The following is a 17,631-nucleotide window of genomic DNA, read 5'->3' as shown; positions in this document are numbered from 1 at the left end:
TGCTACAGAGTATCTTGCTCTTCAGTAACTCTGGAGTTACCGGCTATGTTACCCAAAAAGGTAATCATACCACCTCAAACTTAAGGTAGCATGATTTTACTCTTTTGTATATGAGAGATACCGGTTCAAAAACATTGCATTTTATCACATAATAAATAATGTATCACAAGAGACAGTTACAAGACCGTGCCATAATTCACAAAGGCATATATATACATATATTTATATTCTACTCTCCCCTGAGGAAAACTCGGCACTACTGCAATGTTCCTTCGCTTAATCCAAGGGAATTGGTTCCCCAGCTCTGCGGTAACTCACACCATCCCAGTCCACACCGCATTTCTGGAACTGGTCTGACCCATTCAGCAATGCCTAATGCCTACCACCCAAGCATCCAAAACCAGATCTCCCAGCTCTCGGTCAGACCAGTTGCCATGACAGACATTTTATATGACACCACTTGGCACTGATAATTTGACAAAAGAAATTTGCATGTGGGTTTCAAGGAGGAGGAGGACGACGACCGTATCACTGACTAGGCTGTATCCCTTACAGGCATCAAGATTTCCATACTGGTATTGCTTTATTTTGTAGTAGTATGATCCCAACAAAATTCTATAATCAAGACAGTATTTATACCACTCCTCCCATGCTAAGTTCAGAAACCCCATTTCACAAGTCACACTCATAAAACTACATTTAGACAGCCAAATAAATAGTCCTAAGAAATATCAAGGATCCAAAATTGCATTAAATTTAAAGGCAGTAGTTGTCTAGTGAAGCAGAGAGTGCTTAACCAAGTACCTGGAACGCGAGTTCAAATGCTTATGTTTGAAAGATTTTATTTTAATTTTAGTGCTGCCAACTTTGCAGCATATGAATTGCCTTAAATCTTGTAAATGTTTGGGGGGTTTTTTTCTGAACTCACTGAACTGTTCTTCTGGATGAGATCACTCAATATACTCCCATAAATCGCCTCCAGGGAAACACATTTAAAAATTTAAACACACAACACCCTTTATCCCCCTTTCTCACATTACAGACAACATAATAGGAACTGCACTCATTTATGTTCTATATCAATCATTTTCCAACTAAGATGTAATTTTCTTGAGAAACTTCACGCAAAAATACAGGCATCTAAAACAAGTTAATAATGAAATGTCTTTCCAGTCACTACTCAGAATCTGTGTGCAGCTCTATACTAATTAGCACCTACAGAGGAAAAAAGTTATTTATACAATGAAATCAAGTCTCCTAGACACTAACAATACAGAAAAACCTTTGATCTAAATAAGATGCTTAGAAAAAAGCAATCATGTTTATTACTTCCATAGCTTTAATTTTGTTAGACCACATTATTTGTTGCTGAAGATAATCAAGAGAATTGCAGATGCCACAGAAATTTTCCTGCTCATTTGGCAGATGCTTGCAGTTAATATTGAGAGTTACTGAAGGGGTAGGAATGGTTTCCTCTGAACCCAGATGGATGAGAGAAAATGAGAAGCCTATCAAGATCAAAAGGCAAAAGAGTCCTAGGATGAGGACCAGACATTAGCCTTTTGTGTTAGGAGATCCCTGTAGATGATCTTGCTCCCTGCGAAGATCTGTGATCATTAATCAAGTCGGTTCCCGCTGTTCCTTTGCAGGGCTACACAGGTCAAACTACATCACTTGCTGTAGGGCATTTCCTCACATGTTTCTGGAGCTCGCCTGCACCCACTCCAGGATTTTAATGATGTGGGCACAAAAAGAGAGACTCCACCAGTATCACCTCAGAAATCACCATCAGTAGTCCTCCTTTCAGCAAACCACCAACAGCATCAGATTTTGTCCTCTCGGTTTTCCATAATGGCTGCTGAATTCTTCCCGACTTCTTGTCTCACAGGGGTGTGACCACAAGTAAGGAACATCTGGCCAATACACCCAACAACATCTGGCACATCACACTTTCTGAACAGCATCCTTTTATCACCATGCTTCACTTCCATCTCTACCTGAAAGCTTCTAATCCTCCACTTCCTTACCTTGGACCAGATCACTGTTCGGTTTAGATCCTGATTAAGTAGCTCTAACTATTCTCTGTTCCTACAGGAATGACTCTGCAGCTGGTAATTGCCTGAACGGATTCAGCTTACAATTTTTTTGAGTATAAGACTGCACAGCTGCAGTATATTGGACAAGTATGCCATAATACGTGGTTTCAACAGAAACACGTACTGAATGTTGCTGCCTTTGAGTTAGCACCTTTGATGACAAAGGAAAAAGACTGATCTGACTTCAGACTATTGCCACACGCGTTTTAAAGTGCTAGTGTACAGCTGCCCTGTTCCCCTCCTCTCCTTGCCCATCTCCTTCGAGGCAGAGCTGGTTATGGGATATGAAAGGTCTGACTAAAAGCGGGAATTTCTTTGAGATACCTTTCCCATCGAAGGAAAGAAAGATCTGAAAGAAAACCGAAGCACCAGTGACAGATGACACTAAAGACTTAATTAAATGAAAGTACTACTGTAGATTTACTGCTAAGTGCAACAATAACACCTCTGGCTCCTCATTAAAGGAGAACGTGGAGAGCATTACGACTGTTTGGGCCAGAATCCCCAACTACCAACATTGCTGCTAAGGACGCAATGGCTCCACTCACAGTCATTACCTCCCCACTCATCAAGAGCCATCCAGAACAGCAGTTGAGTCTCTCTAACAGCCATTCCAGCACAGCACAGCCTTGAGTCACAGAAGTTCTGTGCGTTATCATTCAGAATAAGCACCAACAAAGCCCTTCATGAAAGCAGTGGGTCAGTGCTATTTGCCTTTATTATTAGCCTTCCTCAATCTATATGCTGGTGATTAAGAACACGGTGTCCTGGCAAAGAGCAGATAAATCACAATGCTGTAACTTGGGCTTGATCACACGGTAGCAAATCTGTCCCATGAGCTCTCCCCAGCAGCAGTGATCCGCTCCTCTGTTAGCAGAAATGGCAAATACCAGAGTAGCATGAGGCAAAACCATCCCAGCAGTCAGGGCAAAGTAGAAAAACCTTTCTCAGGTCATGAGTTTCTGAATTCATCCCCCAAGGTGAAATACAGAAAAGGACACTCACATCAATGTTGTCAATGTCAAGAATCCTGGAGTGGAACTGGAGACCCATGGCTTTGGCTTGCTGGATTGGATGAGCCAGCTGACTGTAAGTCTAAATGAAGCAACGAACTTGTGTTACACATTTGAATTTGCTGTCACAAAGAAAAAGGGACTTTCTGCTTAAAGGGAACCACCAAAAAAGGTAAGAATAAAAGTCAGGTTTTTGTAATGAACACATACGTCTTGCAAGGTATCAAACAGCTACATCAAATGCTCTGGGCTTCACACAACCAAATTCTCACTAAAAATCTCACCTCCCCTGGCCAGAACAGGAGATCCATCATTCACAACAGAATATGTACACCAAGGGCACCTGATAGTCAAGGCACTTGCGACTCTGATTTGACAGCAGACAAGGAGAAACAGTCTGGGAACCAAGCTATTTTCCTAATACCCAGCCAGACCCTGGAGGCAGACCAGCATTTCCTGGCTTCTTCTAGGCACATGCCCATATGCTTCATTATTTATGCATCGAGAATTGTTGTGGGGGATAGTGAATTTCTACTTACTTCCAGCATGATCACCATATTCTTGGCAGGTATCAAACAAACAGGAGGCAGTCCCTACCTACCTCCCCCACCATGGGTCTTCTAACCTTCATCACAAGCATTTAAATGCAAATATCCTACAGAAGTTACTGGCAAAGATACTAAAGTGAAGTTGGGAGTTACAGATCAGGGATTCTGAGGACAGTAGGCAGAGACAGCTCTACCAGTCACAAACTATACCTAAGCCAGTGGGCTGACAGTAACCTGCAGCTCGCTTGGTATACTTGCCACTTCAATAAGTTTTTGCTTTACTGGTTTGTATACCAACACTTCAGTGATCAGCATCACAAATGTAACACTTGTGGTATGATTCTGTTCAAGAGCATTTATCTCCTGGAGTCTCATTAATAGGACTCTCATTTCCTCCCCAGGCTTATTTTACAGATAATTATTGACTTATGAGCTTAATTTATAACTACAACTAGCTTAGAAGCGTTTGCTTTTTGTCTTATAAACTGCAGCGAATCTGCTTCTTCCCTCCAAAGAATTCCCTCCGTCCCTCCCTGTCATTTCAAAGGTTGCTTGAACCAATGAAGAACTCCCTTTACTTTCAGACTGCTTTAAATATCTTACTCTTACATACTGCAATATTGTTACAAAGATGTTAATCACAAAAAATTAAATACAAAAAATGGCCTCTTCCAGCACGTGCATTTCCAGCCCTCTGGTGGTGGTGATCACCAAGGAGAACATTCGCTTTAAGCAATTAAATTCTTTAGAAACAGAACAACTATGGCTCTGTGTTGCCTACAACACAATTATTCTGGAGCAGACTGAAGACCAGAACAAGTGCCCATCTACGTTGTCAGGAAAGGATCTGCTTTCATGAAGTTAAGTGGACCATAATACAATCACTGAATCACAATCAAATCATATTCACTATTTCAAGAAGTGGATCGAACACTGAAAACCTATCCCAGTACAAAAACAAAACCAATTTTTGTACCACAAAACAAAATTCAGTTTTCTGCAGTGAGATTATCCAGGCTGCAGACCATCTATGCTGCAATTTCAGAAAAAAACTTCAGCCTGCCAGGATACTGCAGTGGAGCTGTGTTTGTGTAGTAGCTCCAGGGACAACTGGACTCTGTAAGCAGCAAAGCATCACTTTTTTGGATCAGCTCAAATGTCTCTGCACCTTCTCACCCCATATCTGGGATACAGGCTCTACTACAGCCCACCCAAATCAAGAAGGGCAGTGCAGAACTGGAGCTAGTTAAGACGAGTTTGAGCTTAGCTCTCAATTCGCTATCCGTCTCTAAAGAAGCTCTTATATCCAGACTATTCCAGAAGTCCAGCGTGTACGCTTGACTGCATTAGTGTTTTATAATATGAACACGTTACATGGGGAAGCAGCTGTGCAAAGCAGGTAAGCAATATCCTAGCTACAACAGCTGGACAGCTCGCAAGCAAAGCAAGCACGACACACCTACTTACAACAGAGAATCATAACCTTCTCAGACATTTTTAGTAGCTCTACTTACCGCTTCATAGCACCAATCTTTGAGGATATCAAGCTCTCCAGACATCATTGCCTAAGAGAGGAAAATCAAATAAATTATGAACATTTTAAAACATCTCCTATATCAGAAACTTGAAATTATCAACACTTTCAGCAGCAAACTACTTTAAACCCTACATCTTGTGAAAATCCTGAGGAGGATAGGAGCTTCAAAGAGGAACAGCAATAAGAACTTCTACAAACACACAAGTATTGACTCAGATGTACCTAAACCTTTTCAGAATTAAGATGAAAGCTATCTTAAACCTTCCTGTCCAAAAAGCCAGCAGAACGCACACTACCCAGAAATCCTGGGAAGTGGGATCTAACATGAGCAGGAGTACAAACGAGAGGTAGATCTACAGTTTTCAAGACTCTGAAAAATTCAGGGCACAGAATGAACAGAGGAATCATGCTGCAGCTCACCAAAAGGTTTATCTTTAAAAGATGGTGTAATAAACACCTGTAATTCATAACAAGAAAGATGCTGGGAATTCAGCAGATTCCAAAATAAAGTTAGTTATACGTGGCAGGGCATCTTTCAATATAATGCCTACAAATCATGCTTGATGGCATCTATAAGCTGGCTGCCTACAGTTTAAAAAAAATCTCACCTGTGAAAAATTCATTTTCTGAGAGTCAAGAGCCCATTTTTTGCAGCTTCCTTCAGTGACACGGCACCGTTAGGAAAAGCAGATTTCACTACAACAGGTCTGTCTTATTTCCCTGTCGACATTACAGTTCCAGTCACAGATCTGATACACAAGTCAGTCACTACAAAGACAGCAGTTGCAAAACCTAACTACACGACAGTTCGGATGCTTGCATCTGTAAGCATCAAAGTATTTTTTTATTCATCCTATAATGCTACCTCACGACTAGGAGCATCATAAATATTTCTACACGTGTATTAGCATGTATCAATTTGAGATATGATCACTCACTGCACTGTATTGTAGGATGAGAAAATAACACTTTGCTCTCTGCTAGCATTTGTTTCTCTCTTCAAGCCTCGGTTTTTCCAGTCTCATACAAATCTCTCAAAACAATTTCTGTTGTAGTCTTTCAAATCCCCTACTGTGACTCTCTTTTCTAACATCATCAGTTGGGGGTTCAAACCAACAGGTATTTTACAATAAATAACAAATTGATACTGTTCCAGACATGGCTTATTCCCTAAAAGCCTAAGCCTAAATAAATAAATTAATAAATTATTCAAAAGAAATTGTTTCATCTTCCTCCTTAATATCTATTTGTTTACAGTGCCTAATTTGAAGCAGCACAATTCTTTAACAAATTCCAGAAAAAAAGAGAAGCTTCAAGTCTGTTGTGGGAGAAGCAGATTTATTTAGATAAAAATCAGTTAGCTCCCCCGAATACAGAAAAAAGTAATTTTACTTGGGTTTGAGGAATTTGGTTCAAAGCTCTGATCTAGAAAGCAATATAGACAGTTATTAAACAGTGTAAGGGGATTAACTGTACAGAGGGTTATTGACTACTTGGTCTCATTAACTGCAATTTTAGTTATATAGAATAATACTGTTACAGTGAGAGGAACAGGGAGAGGGTAGATTTAGATTAGATATAAGGAAGAAATTCTTCATGGTGAGGGCGGTGAGGCAGTGGCACAGGTTGCCCAGAGCAGCGGTGGCTGCCCCATCGCTGGAAGTGTTCAAGGCCAGGCTGGATGGGGCTTTGGGCAACCTGGTCTGGTGGAAGGTGTCCCTGCCCATGGCAGGGGGTTGGAACTGGGTGGGCTTTAAGGTCCCTTCCAACCCAAACCATTCTATGATTCACTTTGATCCCTTTGACGTCCATATCATTTCTCATGGGAGAAGACAGTTAGTTGTTTTCAAGGCCAGAAAAAAATTTGCAAGTCTACTAAATTATGAAATATGGTTTTAAACTAAATTGCTATGTGGGATCCAACTTCCTTTTCCCAAGGTTATCTCATGTTCTGTGCAAAGCTGGATGCTTGAGAAGCAAACACTGCCCCAGCTTTTACTTTTAGTATCAGAAAACTTAAAGAAAAATCTTTCATGTTATAGTAAAGTAAAAAAATAAAACAAATGCATCATACTCTGCCCCACCTTACCTCCAAGACATTGGGGATTATATCATACTCGCATTGCTTTAAAAATCGATCTTTGTCAAAGGATGGATCCACTTTGAGTATCTCTGTCAAAACCTCGGACATTTCTGTCTTCGAGAACAATCCACCTAATAAAACAATTCAGTGAGATTGGCGGCACAACAACTGTCACCAGAAAACAAGAGAAAAACCTTGGTTATAAACCAGAGGGAAGGAACAGCCACCTGGGAATGACTGCAGACTTTAAGTTAGGCTTGAGATTTATCCCATACAAGCACTTGTCATCACACTGCACTTCTGATCCAGTAGCAGGTTGCTACACTGCACGACACTGGCTAATGATCCATGCAAAATATTATAAAGCTCCAGATTCTGTCCCAAAGATTAGTAACACATGGAGGACAACAGCACCAACAGTCACTAGGAACAGAGCTCAAAGGCTAGAGATGCACTTTCACAGCAATGATGAAACATTACCTATTAAGTCAGTGACTTTGTCCGTGACAGCTCTGGAAGCTCGAATGAATGCATTATCACTTTCATCATACTTCATTTTCATTTCAAAGAATCCTGAAAGGAAAGGAGACATAAGCTGCAGTGTCCTTCCACTGTATTCCTGACTTAGGAAGCAACATGCAATGGGTTGCAGGTCGAACCTGCCAGTTCTCTTCTAAATCTCTCTGTTGATTAACAAGTTTCAATTTCAATGGTTATTCTTCTCATTTTCTCTGACTTCAGCTGCCAGAAACCCTGGACCTTCCATGCAGATTTTCAGAAAGAAAATACATCAGACGTGCTTACGCCAGTAACAGTCTGTTTAAACCCCTTGATTCCGTCTGCTACAAGGGGTAGCAGGATGTGAAACCAACACCAGAAAGTTTAACTGGGGCGAGGGGAATCAAGAATAGACCTTAAACCGTGCCAATTTTTAATAAAATAGCAAGACATCAGTGAGGATGCACTTTTTAAGCAGCTCTATGTACTTCTCAACCTCGATAAGAAAGCAAGGCAAGCATGTCACAAAACTACAGAAATCATTGATGGGGAAGGAAAACTCCGGCAAAGCAAAATCTCAACGGCAGAAAGAAGGGCAGAGGGTGAAGCACAAAAAAAAAAACAAACAAACAAAAAACCAAACATTTAAGCAAGCAGGCATTGTTGCAACAAACTAAGGGTTCAACCAACCCATTATCTGTCTCTGGACATCATCAGACGGACCAGAACTGCAGAAGGTGGTTGCGAGATAATGGGCCCTACAGGGAAGCTTCTTCCCACCACGTCAATTAACAACTGGAATCCTGCCCCGAAGCTTATGCTGCTTCCAAAAAACACCGAGTGTTCTTGGTACAGGTGGTACATAAAGGGAGAGCACACACTGTACAGCCTGGTGCAGCCACAGCCGCAGCGTTGCCTGAATTGCAAAACCACGGTCTTGGAAAGATGCATATGGTCTAGAGAATGCACAGAGCTCGTGCAGATGGCACAGGAGCAGAGGATACAACATGTGGGGAGTTTTAGGAGTTATGAGCATCTCTCCTTGGAAAGGCTAACAAATGGGATGTAAAAACTCCTTGGATACCTTCCAAGGAGCTCTGCTCTAAAATAAGTTGGGAAGAAACACAATCCAAAGTTAATTATATATTGCACTTTTACACAGCCTTTTTGTGCCTTAACAAGTCATTTATCCTGCAGTATGCTGGCAGCGATTATTTTGATTTGTTGAAGGATTCTGGTCTCAGGCTTCTTGACGCCTTTAGAAACATTAAGTGTCTAGATAACTATCAAAAGTTATTGCCCACTGCAGTACAGATATTCAGTATTTTTAGGTTTTGCAATAAAAACAGAAAGGAGGCAAAGTCCCACACATTCCAGAGCTCTAAGCAGATGACAACAGAAACCAGCTCACTGAAGACACGATTTTTTCCTCGTTATAAGCTCAAGGTCAGGAAGAAGAGACCTCTCCCTGGTGACATGCGTGCATGCGTGCCCTGGCCTCCTTCCGGCACCAGAGCAGATCTGACTAGAAAAAAAAAATAGAAAAGAGAGTTCAGCTCTCCTTAAGCAATGGCGAAAGCACATTTTGGTACCTACAGGGAGTAGGGACTGATTATAAAAACAATGCCTGACTGGGGGAGGGGTCCAAACACAGATGGAGCAGCTTGGAAAAGCTGCGATGTTGTCAAGTACGCCTACCTCCCCTTCACACCACCTCACAGCAACAGCTACAACAAAAAAAATGGCTATGACTTGCATTATGTTGAGACTAGTTGCACAGATGGCATTAGATCCAACACAGCAAGAACCAGAACAGGGCAAATAACGTGCTACTCCTTTGTCTTTGGAACACTTACTATTGAAGACCACATTGTTGTCCTTGAAATCTTTCCACTGCTGATACCATTTTGAGTCTTTATGCAGCACCACACCCATGGCCTCCCTAGAAAGTGCAGAAGACATGGGTACTTGTGAACAAGTAACTTTCAGCCGAGTGAGAATAAAACAGAGGACATCTTGATGAATATCACTGCAGTATCACTGAGGCTGATACACCACAGAAAAGATACATGACTTAGTGGAACAAGGCAACAGAGAAAGCAAAGGAGCTCAGACTTAGCCCTACCAAACGTAACTCAATAGCGAGATGTCAAAATTGAGAAAATATAACACATGTGCAAGTCAAAATTTCATGTCAGAACATTATGTACCCACTTTGTAATTTTAAGTGCCTAGTTTCACTATCGGAAGATTCGGTATCATTAACTTATGCTGGAAATCTGCTCTCAGACCTACCTGCTCTGCTAGGTCATGCCTCATCCCATAGCCTCACTTGGATTTTAACCATCCCTGACCTGTACTTAAGTTTTAAAGTTTTTATCAAATCATACACAGAAATATTCACCCTAAATTATATCAAATACGTACTCATTAGCTTCAAATATTCGCTCCTCTTTAATCCTCTCGCCTGAGAATTCTGTTCTTTTTCGTAGTCGCTCCGGACGTTTGTAAGGACCAGTCTGCCCTAAAACACTTTCATCTATTTCCTTCTTAACGGTTTCTACTCCCTGAAAGGAAAATATCCCTATTAGGTTGATTTACCACTCGCCCCACCTTTCCCCGAAACTGAAAATAACTTTTGTTGAAGGAAAAAAAAAAAAAGAGAGAGAGAGAGAGAGAGAAGAGACCACGGGTTATTCTCCTCTCCCTTACTCAGCAAATGCTTCTTTGCTGACATCTGTTGACAAACACACCAGTACCAGAACAGCAAATGGATGGTTGTATTGAATCTACCTGAAGAAAAAACCCAATACAGTAGAAGCTATGGACACAGTCAAACCTTACAGCTGATAAGGGGTAACCTCTACAAAGTTTAAATTGGAATAAATCAAGTCAGAGGAAGGCAGGCATATCAGTCCCCAACAGCAGCCAGCAGCTGCTGATAGCATGACAAGCTCCAGGTAAAAGGAAGAATGATTCCTAGTATCCAAAAGTAGGGGAAAAGACAGACTTCAGGACACCAACAACAACTGCAAAGCCACCTGAAAGGTCAATAAAACCCAGATTCTAGGCTCCAGCTTAAACAAAGAGAAGTATTGTTTCCCCAAAACAAAAAGGAGCCTCTCTTTTTATAGAATTCTACACACCTCCTAGCTGAGAAAACACTTTTGAAGAAAACCGGGTTTTGTCAGAGATGAGATGTGAAAAAACCCACAGTAGTGCAGCTCATAGTAGAGACAGGAGATATTCTCCTTCTTGGGTGAGGCTACATCAAGAAAAAGGACTTGATAAATCTGGATTGATATACATCTCGTCAGTGAACAGCTACATCCTTAGTTCAGATTCTGCCAAGAGGAAGGTGTGTCCTACCACAACCATTGTTGGGTGTTTTTGTCATACACTTCAACAGGGACTGGGACTAAAAGGCATTTTAAGTGTTTCTCCTTCATCTTGGCTGCTCTACCTCTATTGCTGAACTTTTGAGCAGTACTTTCTCTAATGACTGTACCTACAACACATTTGTTGCACAGTAAGTACACGTTCCTATTATAACTAGACACATGCAGGCTGAAAGGGATTTTTTTTATACACACTCTATACAGCTTTTCCCAATTTGCATTTTTGTTTAGAACATGTACGTTACGTAGCCCAAAGTATCAGGTGGCTTTATGGGGGCTGTTATTTTTCAACTCTATTTTATGCAGCGATTTTCTGCAGAACACACCAAGTGTCCAACACAGTTTTGCCAGCCTAAGCCGTCCTCCCGTACTCCGTGACTCCTTCTTGAAGCAAGTTACAACAGCACTCAGGGCCTAGACGGAGTAGATGCCAGAGATCTGATATGAAGCAGAAATTGGAATTTAAGTGACTTTAAACATCAAGGATAAGCAAATAAAAGGCTTCAAAGCTCCATCTGTTCCTACTGACTATAAAAGACCATCTGAGGGACCTGGCAGAGAACAGAACAAGACACAAGGTCCCACGAATACCATCTAGCTCTAGGTTACACCAATAAAGTATCTCCTCAATACCAAAGCAACGGGGATCTCAAAATGAGACTACTACAATTCCTAAAATCGCATATTTGGTTTTCTGAAGGAGTAGACTGAATATTCTAAATTCTACATACACGCTAGAAAGTACAGTAAAGCTACAAGAACTGCTCACAGCCTATAAAGGCTCTGAATCAGTTAACTTGAATCAAAAGGTTGATCCGTTTACAGGGAAAACAAATCTTTAAGCCTCAAAAACTTTACTTTACAGTCCTATAAAACTGTTGCCTGCTTATAAGGTCTGGCCTAGCAGCCTGCTTCATAGCAGGAACAAACAGTTCTTAGATTAGGAGGCTGCTGGAGTAAGATAACAGGTTTCATTACAGAAAAAGAAAAAAAAATGATAGTGTATAATGGGATCAGCAGCTATGGCTAGAAGTGACCTTTAGCAGATGATGTCTTATTAGAAACACAGAAAGAGGGGAACTGACATGACCGACGAGACGAATCCTCCGTCTGGCCTGGTATCTCCTCTTACAAGGGCTAAAGCCAAGGCTTCAGAGGAGGCGTGAGAAACCAGCCAAGGGGAACCCTTCTTTTTAGGCTAATTGCCAGTTGATTGGGTGACATCAAAACATGTGAGCGCTTAGATATTTTCTAGAAAAGAAGAGCTTTAAGCAAGCCAGTTTGTCAGTCAGTCATTCCGATGAGTACCACCAGTACCTGTCTACAGAAGACATTTGCTACCCTACTCAACAACCACAGCAACCAATTTTTCCAGTAACACATTTTGGCAGAACTTCAGCTACTCGAGACTTACACTTTCCTAGGGTTGTGGAGCGAGTGCTAGACCTGCAAAATACATCTCCTGAATTTATCAGCTTATTCCAATGGCTCACAAGGTCTTGCTATCAGAGTTTTGCATTTAATTTTATACTCAGCACAAACTCGCACGTAACTTCCATGTTAATGAGCTGTGTCCACAGCACTGAGTCCTACAGAGGTGCAGGACTTATGTACCTGAGAAATAGCTTTGAAGGCTGCTGTCTTGCCTAATTTCTCCCCTCCTTTTGTCACTGACTCCGCAGACTGCTTTGCTGTTTTCGCTGCTTCTTCCACACCTTCCTTTATCTTTCGGCCAATATCACTCTTACTTACTTCATCCAAACTCTGCAACAAAACAAAACAGGAAAGAAAAGGTCATTTAAAGTGAAAACTTATTCAAATTAAGTCCTCTTTGCAAATGCTAAAGATCTCCTAAAGCACACACGACAAGACTAACCAAACTTAGTTACGTGTCACAGGGGAGACTTACCACGACACGGTGGCTTGCCACTGCAGCATTAGACAACATTTCTGTGCACAACAACAATTTTGGCTACTCATGTGACCATACGCATTTGTAATGGCTGCTACCCATAGATTTAAAAAAATATATATTTTTCTTGACATTAAAGAGAAAGACCAATGATGCCAGTTAAAATACCCTATCCCTTTCCTTTGAAACAATCAGGCACTTCTTGCTTCTTAAGAGAAGGTATAGAAGTGGTCGATAGAGCTCTCTGCTATGCAACCCTTCCTGCAAAATTAAGAAACGCCTTTCTCAGTCTAGCATCTTCATACACATCACTTTGGCTCTGTTTACAGAGCCAGGATCTCGTATGCAAGAGGTTAAAAGGACTCTGCCAGTAGCTGGTGACCCTTTCATTCTGCACAGGCACACATCAGATCCTCAAGGATCTCAGAAACCTCACTGGAAGCAAGCACCAATCCCAGATAGGTCACAAGCCACAACCTCACAGGAAGAGAAATGACAGCATAAGAGTACCAAATGCTTTTCCCTGTTCTCCAATTGGATCTGGCTAATAAAGATGCCTGCAGCACCCTCAACAGTACTGAAAATATAACGGTTATGCCCACATCAGCAAGGAGCATTACATTCAGCTCATAACTATACACACAGCTAAGCTGCTCCTCCAGGAATGTCGTTACTCCCAAGATACACAGAGCTGTGGGATCAATTACAGCACGCTAACTTACAAGGAGAGCACTTCAACTGTACTGCCAGCACTCCTACTTACAACACCTGGAGCCTCTGACCTTACAAGTCTTTTTCAGCATGCAGGAAGAAGCCAGAAACCCTACCACATTAGGACCAAAAAGCGTCAGTATGAAGAGCATCACATCTCCTAAACAACTTTCCAGGGTGATCTTCCAGCATTGCTCCAACTGCCCTCCAGTGGAAGAACCAGCTTGAGGCTTTTTTTACTGCTCTACAACGCAGAACCATAAAGACCATCTCCAGCCTCCAAATCTGAGAGGAATCACTGGACAATGCCTGTCCTCTGACCATACACTAATTGAATAAGAAATCTATCATACACCATCGCTGCAATTTTGTTAATTCCTCTGGCCTTAAAGATTCACAACAGCGATCACCTTTGGAATAGCAACCACCTTTCAGCAAGAAAAAAGAAAGGGTGATAATTCAAATGAACCAAAAATACAGAACCTTAGAGCAGAACTGCCCCAGGGAAAAGTTCTTCCATAGCTATATTTTACCTCTTTAACTGTACCAGTTATTTCTTCAAGTTTCTTTTTAATCACTTCTGAGGTCTTCACTGTTTCAGATTCAATGGTTTTCTGTGGAAAAAAAACATGCTGCATGTAACTATGAGGATAGAAAATACTCAAAAACAGTTTAGCACATAGCACATCCCATTAACACTGTAATTGAGGGCAAAAAGAGCTACATCTTTGGGAGCAAACTACTTGAGTAACAAGCACCAGTATTTCATTTTTGCAAGTAATGCTGTTTATAGTTCTTCAAAGAATGCAAAAGTAGTATTTAAATACTGCTATACTGCCAATGTTAAATTTAATGTCTCACTGTTTTATCTGCTCATTATTTGGGAAATCCAGTGAAGGGTATGCTGGCAAGATTTTCCACTGGAAAAAAAGGAAAAAAAAAAACCCAACACTCTAAGGCATCCATTTACCAGTCAGTATTTCCAGTCAAGCAGAACTACTCATAAAAACAGGCATGCTAAACTAAATAGTCCATTTGCAGGAAGATTCAAATTTACATTCAGAACAGTAATAGCTCAGTGACTGGGCAATGAACACATCAAAGGAATTCATGAGGAAGACTTACGTATTTCCTCCTTGCTTCTCGAAGCGCATCAGATTCTTCTAGCTTTTTAGCTTCATCTCGGAATTTTTTAATACTTTCTTTCATCTCCTTGTTTTTTGCTAATTCCTGTTTGATGTTCTCCACAAAACCTGATATAAAACCCTTTCTTCCTCCAGAAGAGTAGCATCTAGACTAAAGAAAATCATTACATGTTGTAGAATCCAAAGAGACATTAAGTTAAACAAGTATCAAAGCCAGCAGGCAGATTTACTTAAGCCAAGCACTGGGTCACTCCTAACATATTAAATGTTGTAGAAAACATACAGCTACCTTGAAAAAGCAGCAGCTTACCTTCAAAACAGCCAGATGTCCAATACATTTCTAATGCCCTGTGAAGTACATCTACATAGCCATTACAAGAGACACTTCTCCAGAGGAAGTTTAATTCCAGAATTTAGTTCAGGCTTAAACAGTCTGGTACATGAAGTTACCAGAGCACCACTCCTGAACTCTGTCACTTGGACTCAGCTACTACAAAATTCCGAGTTCATTGGATATATCTTAAAAAGTGGAAACTTTCAGCCTAGAACTGGTACTTCTCAGAAACATATCCACTTCTAGTAGATCAGTACTCTAATGGGAAACCACTTTTGGCCTGAAATGAAAAAATTCAGCCATTAACCAACCTGATGGATCTCTAAAACAGGCCTGCTCGTTCTATACACTGTACCGCTGTGGACTGCAGGAACTGGGTATCTTCTGGATATCAGCCATATGCCACTGATGAGACATTTCTGCAACGAAAACATAAGATCAGGTTAGTGCAAAATACAAGATGACAGCATTCTTAAAGAGCCAAGAAAGAAAGAAAAGAATACTGCAAATAGACAATATTCACTGGTCTTCTGGGAATGCACCCGAAGTGCTGCCAAGAAACATTGGAGGCTGGTTTGGTAAGAGTCATCCATAAAAACTCTGTTATGTGTTTGAGCAGCACTATATCCACTCACAAGTTCACTTTGATAACACCAAAGTTGCAGCCCAAAACAGGGCAATACACTCTTCACAATCACTTGAGAAAACGTAGGTGTTTCACAGAACCCTGATTTTTCTGAAAATGGTGATGCACAAATAAATTCATCCTCGAGTTGAAACATGTTAGTGATGAGAAGTATATTGTTTTTTTTCTAGGAAAACTGGCTCTAAACAGAACTTTCTCTCAACTGTGGAGGAAACCCAGGATCCCTCTGTATACCTCTGTGCTGCCTGAACTCAGAGACAAACATCTTTTGCCTGAAGTCACGGAACAGAAAAGATGCACTAGATCACGGAACGATCACTGAGAAATTCTGCTGCACCTTGCTGAGAGCACAAGCTGCAAATTCTTGCATCATGTGGCTAATCCTTCACTGCATTACGCCATACTGAAAGCAGACTATGCAGAGCTCATACATTCCTGGCTTTATTCCCTTAAAATGGTCCTTCAGCACTAACCAAGCTCCTCTTTCCCACGTTCTGGGAAAATCTATTCAGCCTATCCTTAGCCTCCGGCCAGGCAAAAGCTGCACCTTTTACCTCAAACCAACCTCCTGTTCTTGATGGGCCTGTGTTACCAAATTGTGCAACCCCAGCTCCTTCTCCACCAGACCATCTCTCAAACCGCTCATCCTGAAAAATAAAAAACCCACCAAACAAAACATGGACAAATCAAACAGGCTTTGTCATTAAAAGACTTTGGAAAAGAGAATATTTAATTTTGCGTCCAAGCTAACAATAACGCATCCAGCTCTTTATCAGGCTCCTAGATGTTGAAAACGTTTTGTAAAGAGCTGTGCTCTCCGGTCCTGTGGCTTCAGCGACGGCACTGCCAAACACCACAAGCTAAATCCAGACCTTACATCTGAGAAGAAGTAATGGCGTAATTGCCCCACGTATCCTGCTGGCCCAAAGGCATCTGTTACATGAACGCACTGGTTTCTACACTTCTATTAAGTCACGTCTTTTAAACTCAGCTCCCTCTTATTTACTGCCTCTGTAGTTACAGCTAAGTTGGACTGCTGAACTTTAAAGCTTCAAGTTTATATCCAAGGAAAGAAATGCTCTCCATAGCCTACCTTTGAGCATTTCTGCCCTGGTCATCACTGAGGTCAGGCTTTGTGGTTTATTACAAAACCAGCTAGATTTATACGCACACCTTGAAAGTCTGTATTAACTGTAAGAACAGCACTAAAACTTGGGGCAAACTCCCTGCTGGATTGAACTGATCGCAGTTCTTGACCGAAAGGCACATTTCTTTCATGCTACTGAGCAAAAATGCTTAAACCCATGTTTAACTTCGGGCACAAAAGAAGACCAACCACCCTCAAAGCACATCACACTACAAAGTGGCCTTTAAAGCCAGAATCTTCGCATTCAGTTCACACAACCGTTCACCTGCTCAGCACAGGGAAAAAATCCACGTTTAAATTTAAACTTTGCAAGAGGCCATCAATGGAGAAGCTCAGCATCACAGCCAGCTCTGTGAAGACTCTGGAAGCTCCAAGATTGACCTGGGCTAAACTGGCCTGTCCCTTGCTGAGCTTGATGGCAGCGCAAGTGGGGACACTGAGGTGGGGAGAGAAGCCAGTGCCTGGTTCCACCCGCCCCCAGGCACCCTCACCGCGGGCCTGACGGCCCTCAGGGCCGGGCCTGAGCCGGGCCAAGGCGGGCACCTCCCTCCGCGGTGCCCCCA

General features: G+C 41.6%; 1 protein-coding gene across 1 annotated transcript in view; it reads right to left on the bottom strand.

Annotated features, from left to right (window-relative positions):
• TIMM44 (translocase of inner mitochondrial membrane 44 homolog (yeast)) overlaps positions 1-15,689 on the bottom strand; it is a 20,783-nt gene extending 5,094 nt beyond the window's left edge. The window contains exons 1-10 of the mRNA XM_009700376.1: positions 15,587-15,689; positions 14,922-15,092; positions 14,330-14,410; positions 12,788-12,937; positions 10,203-10,342; positions 9,632-9,717; positions 7,758-7,850; positions 7,284-7,408; positions 5,172-5,222; positions 3,102-3,191 (exon numbers count right to left, since the gene is read on the bottom strand). Coding sequence (XP_009698678.1) covers positions 3,102-3,191; positions 5,172-5,222; positions 7,284-7,408; positions 7,758-7,850; positions 9,632-9,717; positions 10,203-10,342; positions 12,788-12,937; positions 14,330-14,410; positions 14,922-15,005 — 900 coding nt within the window. The 5' untranslated portion in view covers positions 15,006-15,092; positions 15,587-15,689. The remainder of the gene's footprint in view (positions 1-3,101; positions 3,192-5,171; positions 5,223-7,283; positions 7,409-7,757; positions 7,851-9,631; positions 9,718-10,202; positions 10,343-12,787; positions 12,938-14,329; positions 14,411-14,921; positions 15,093-15,586) is intronic.
• Between the last annotated feature and the right edge of the window lie 1,942 nt (positions 15,690-17,631).

Source organism: Cariama cristata, unplaced genomic scaffold (genome assembly GCF_000690535.1).
Source record: "Cariama cristata isolate BGI_N322 unplaced genomic scaffold, ASM69053v1 scaffold3550, whole genome shotgun sequence".
Classification (NCBI taxonomy): Eukaryota; Metazoa; Chordata; class Aves; order Cariamiformes; family Cariamidae; genus Cariama; species Cariama cristata.
Note: the sequence above shows the minus strand (reverse complement) of the source record. Positions and strands in the feature narration are given on the sequence as shown.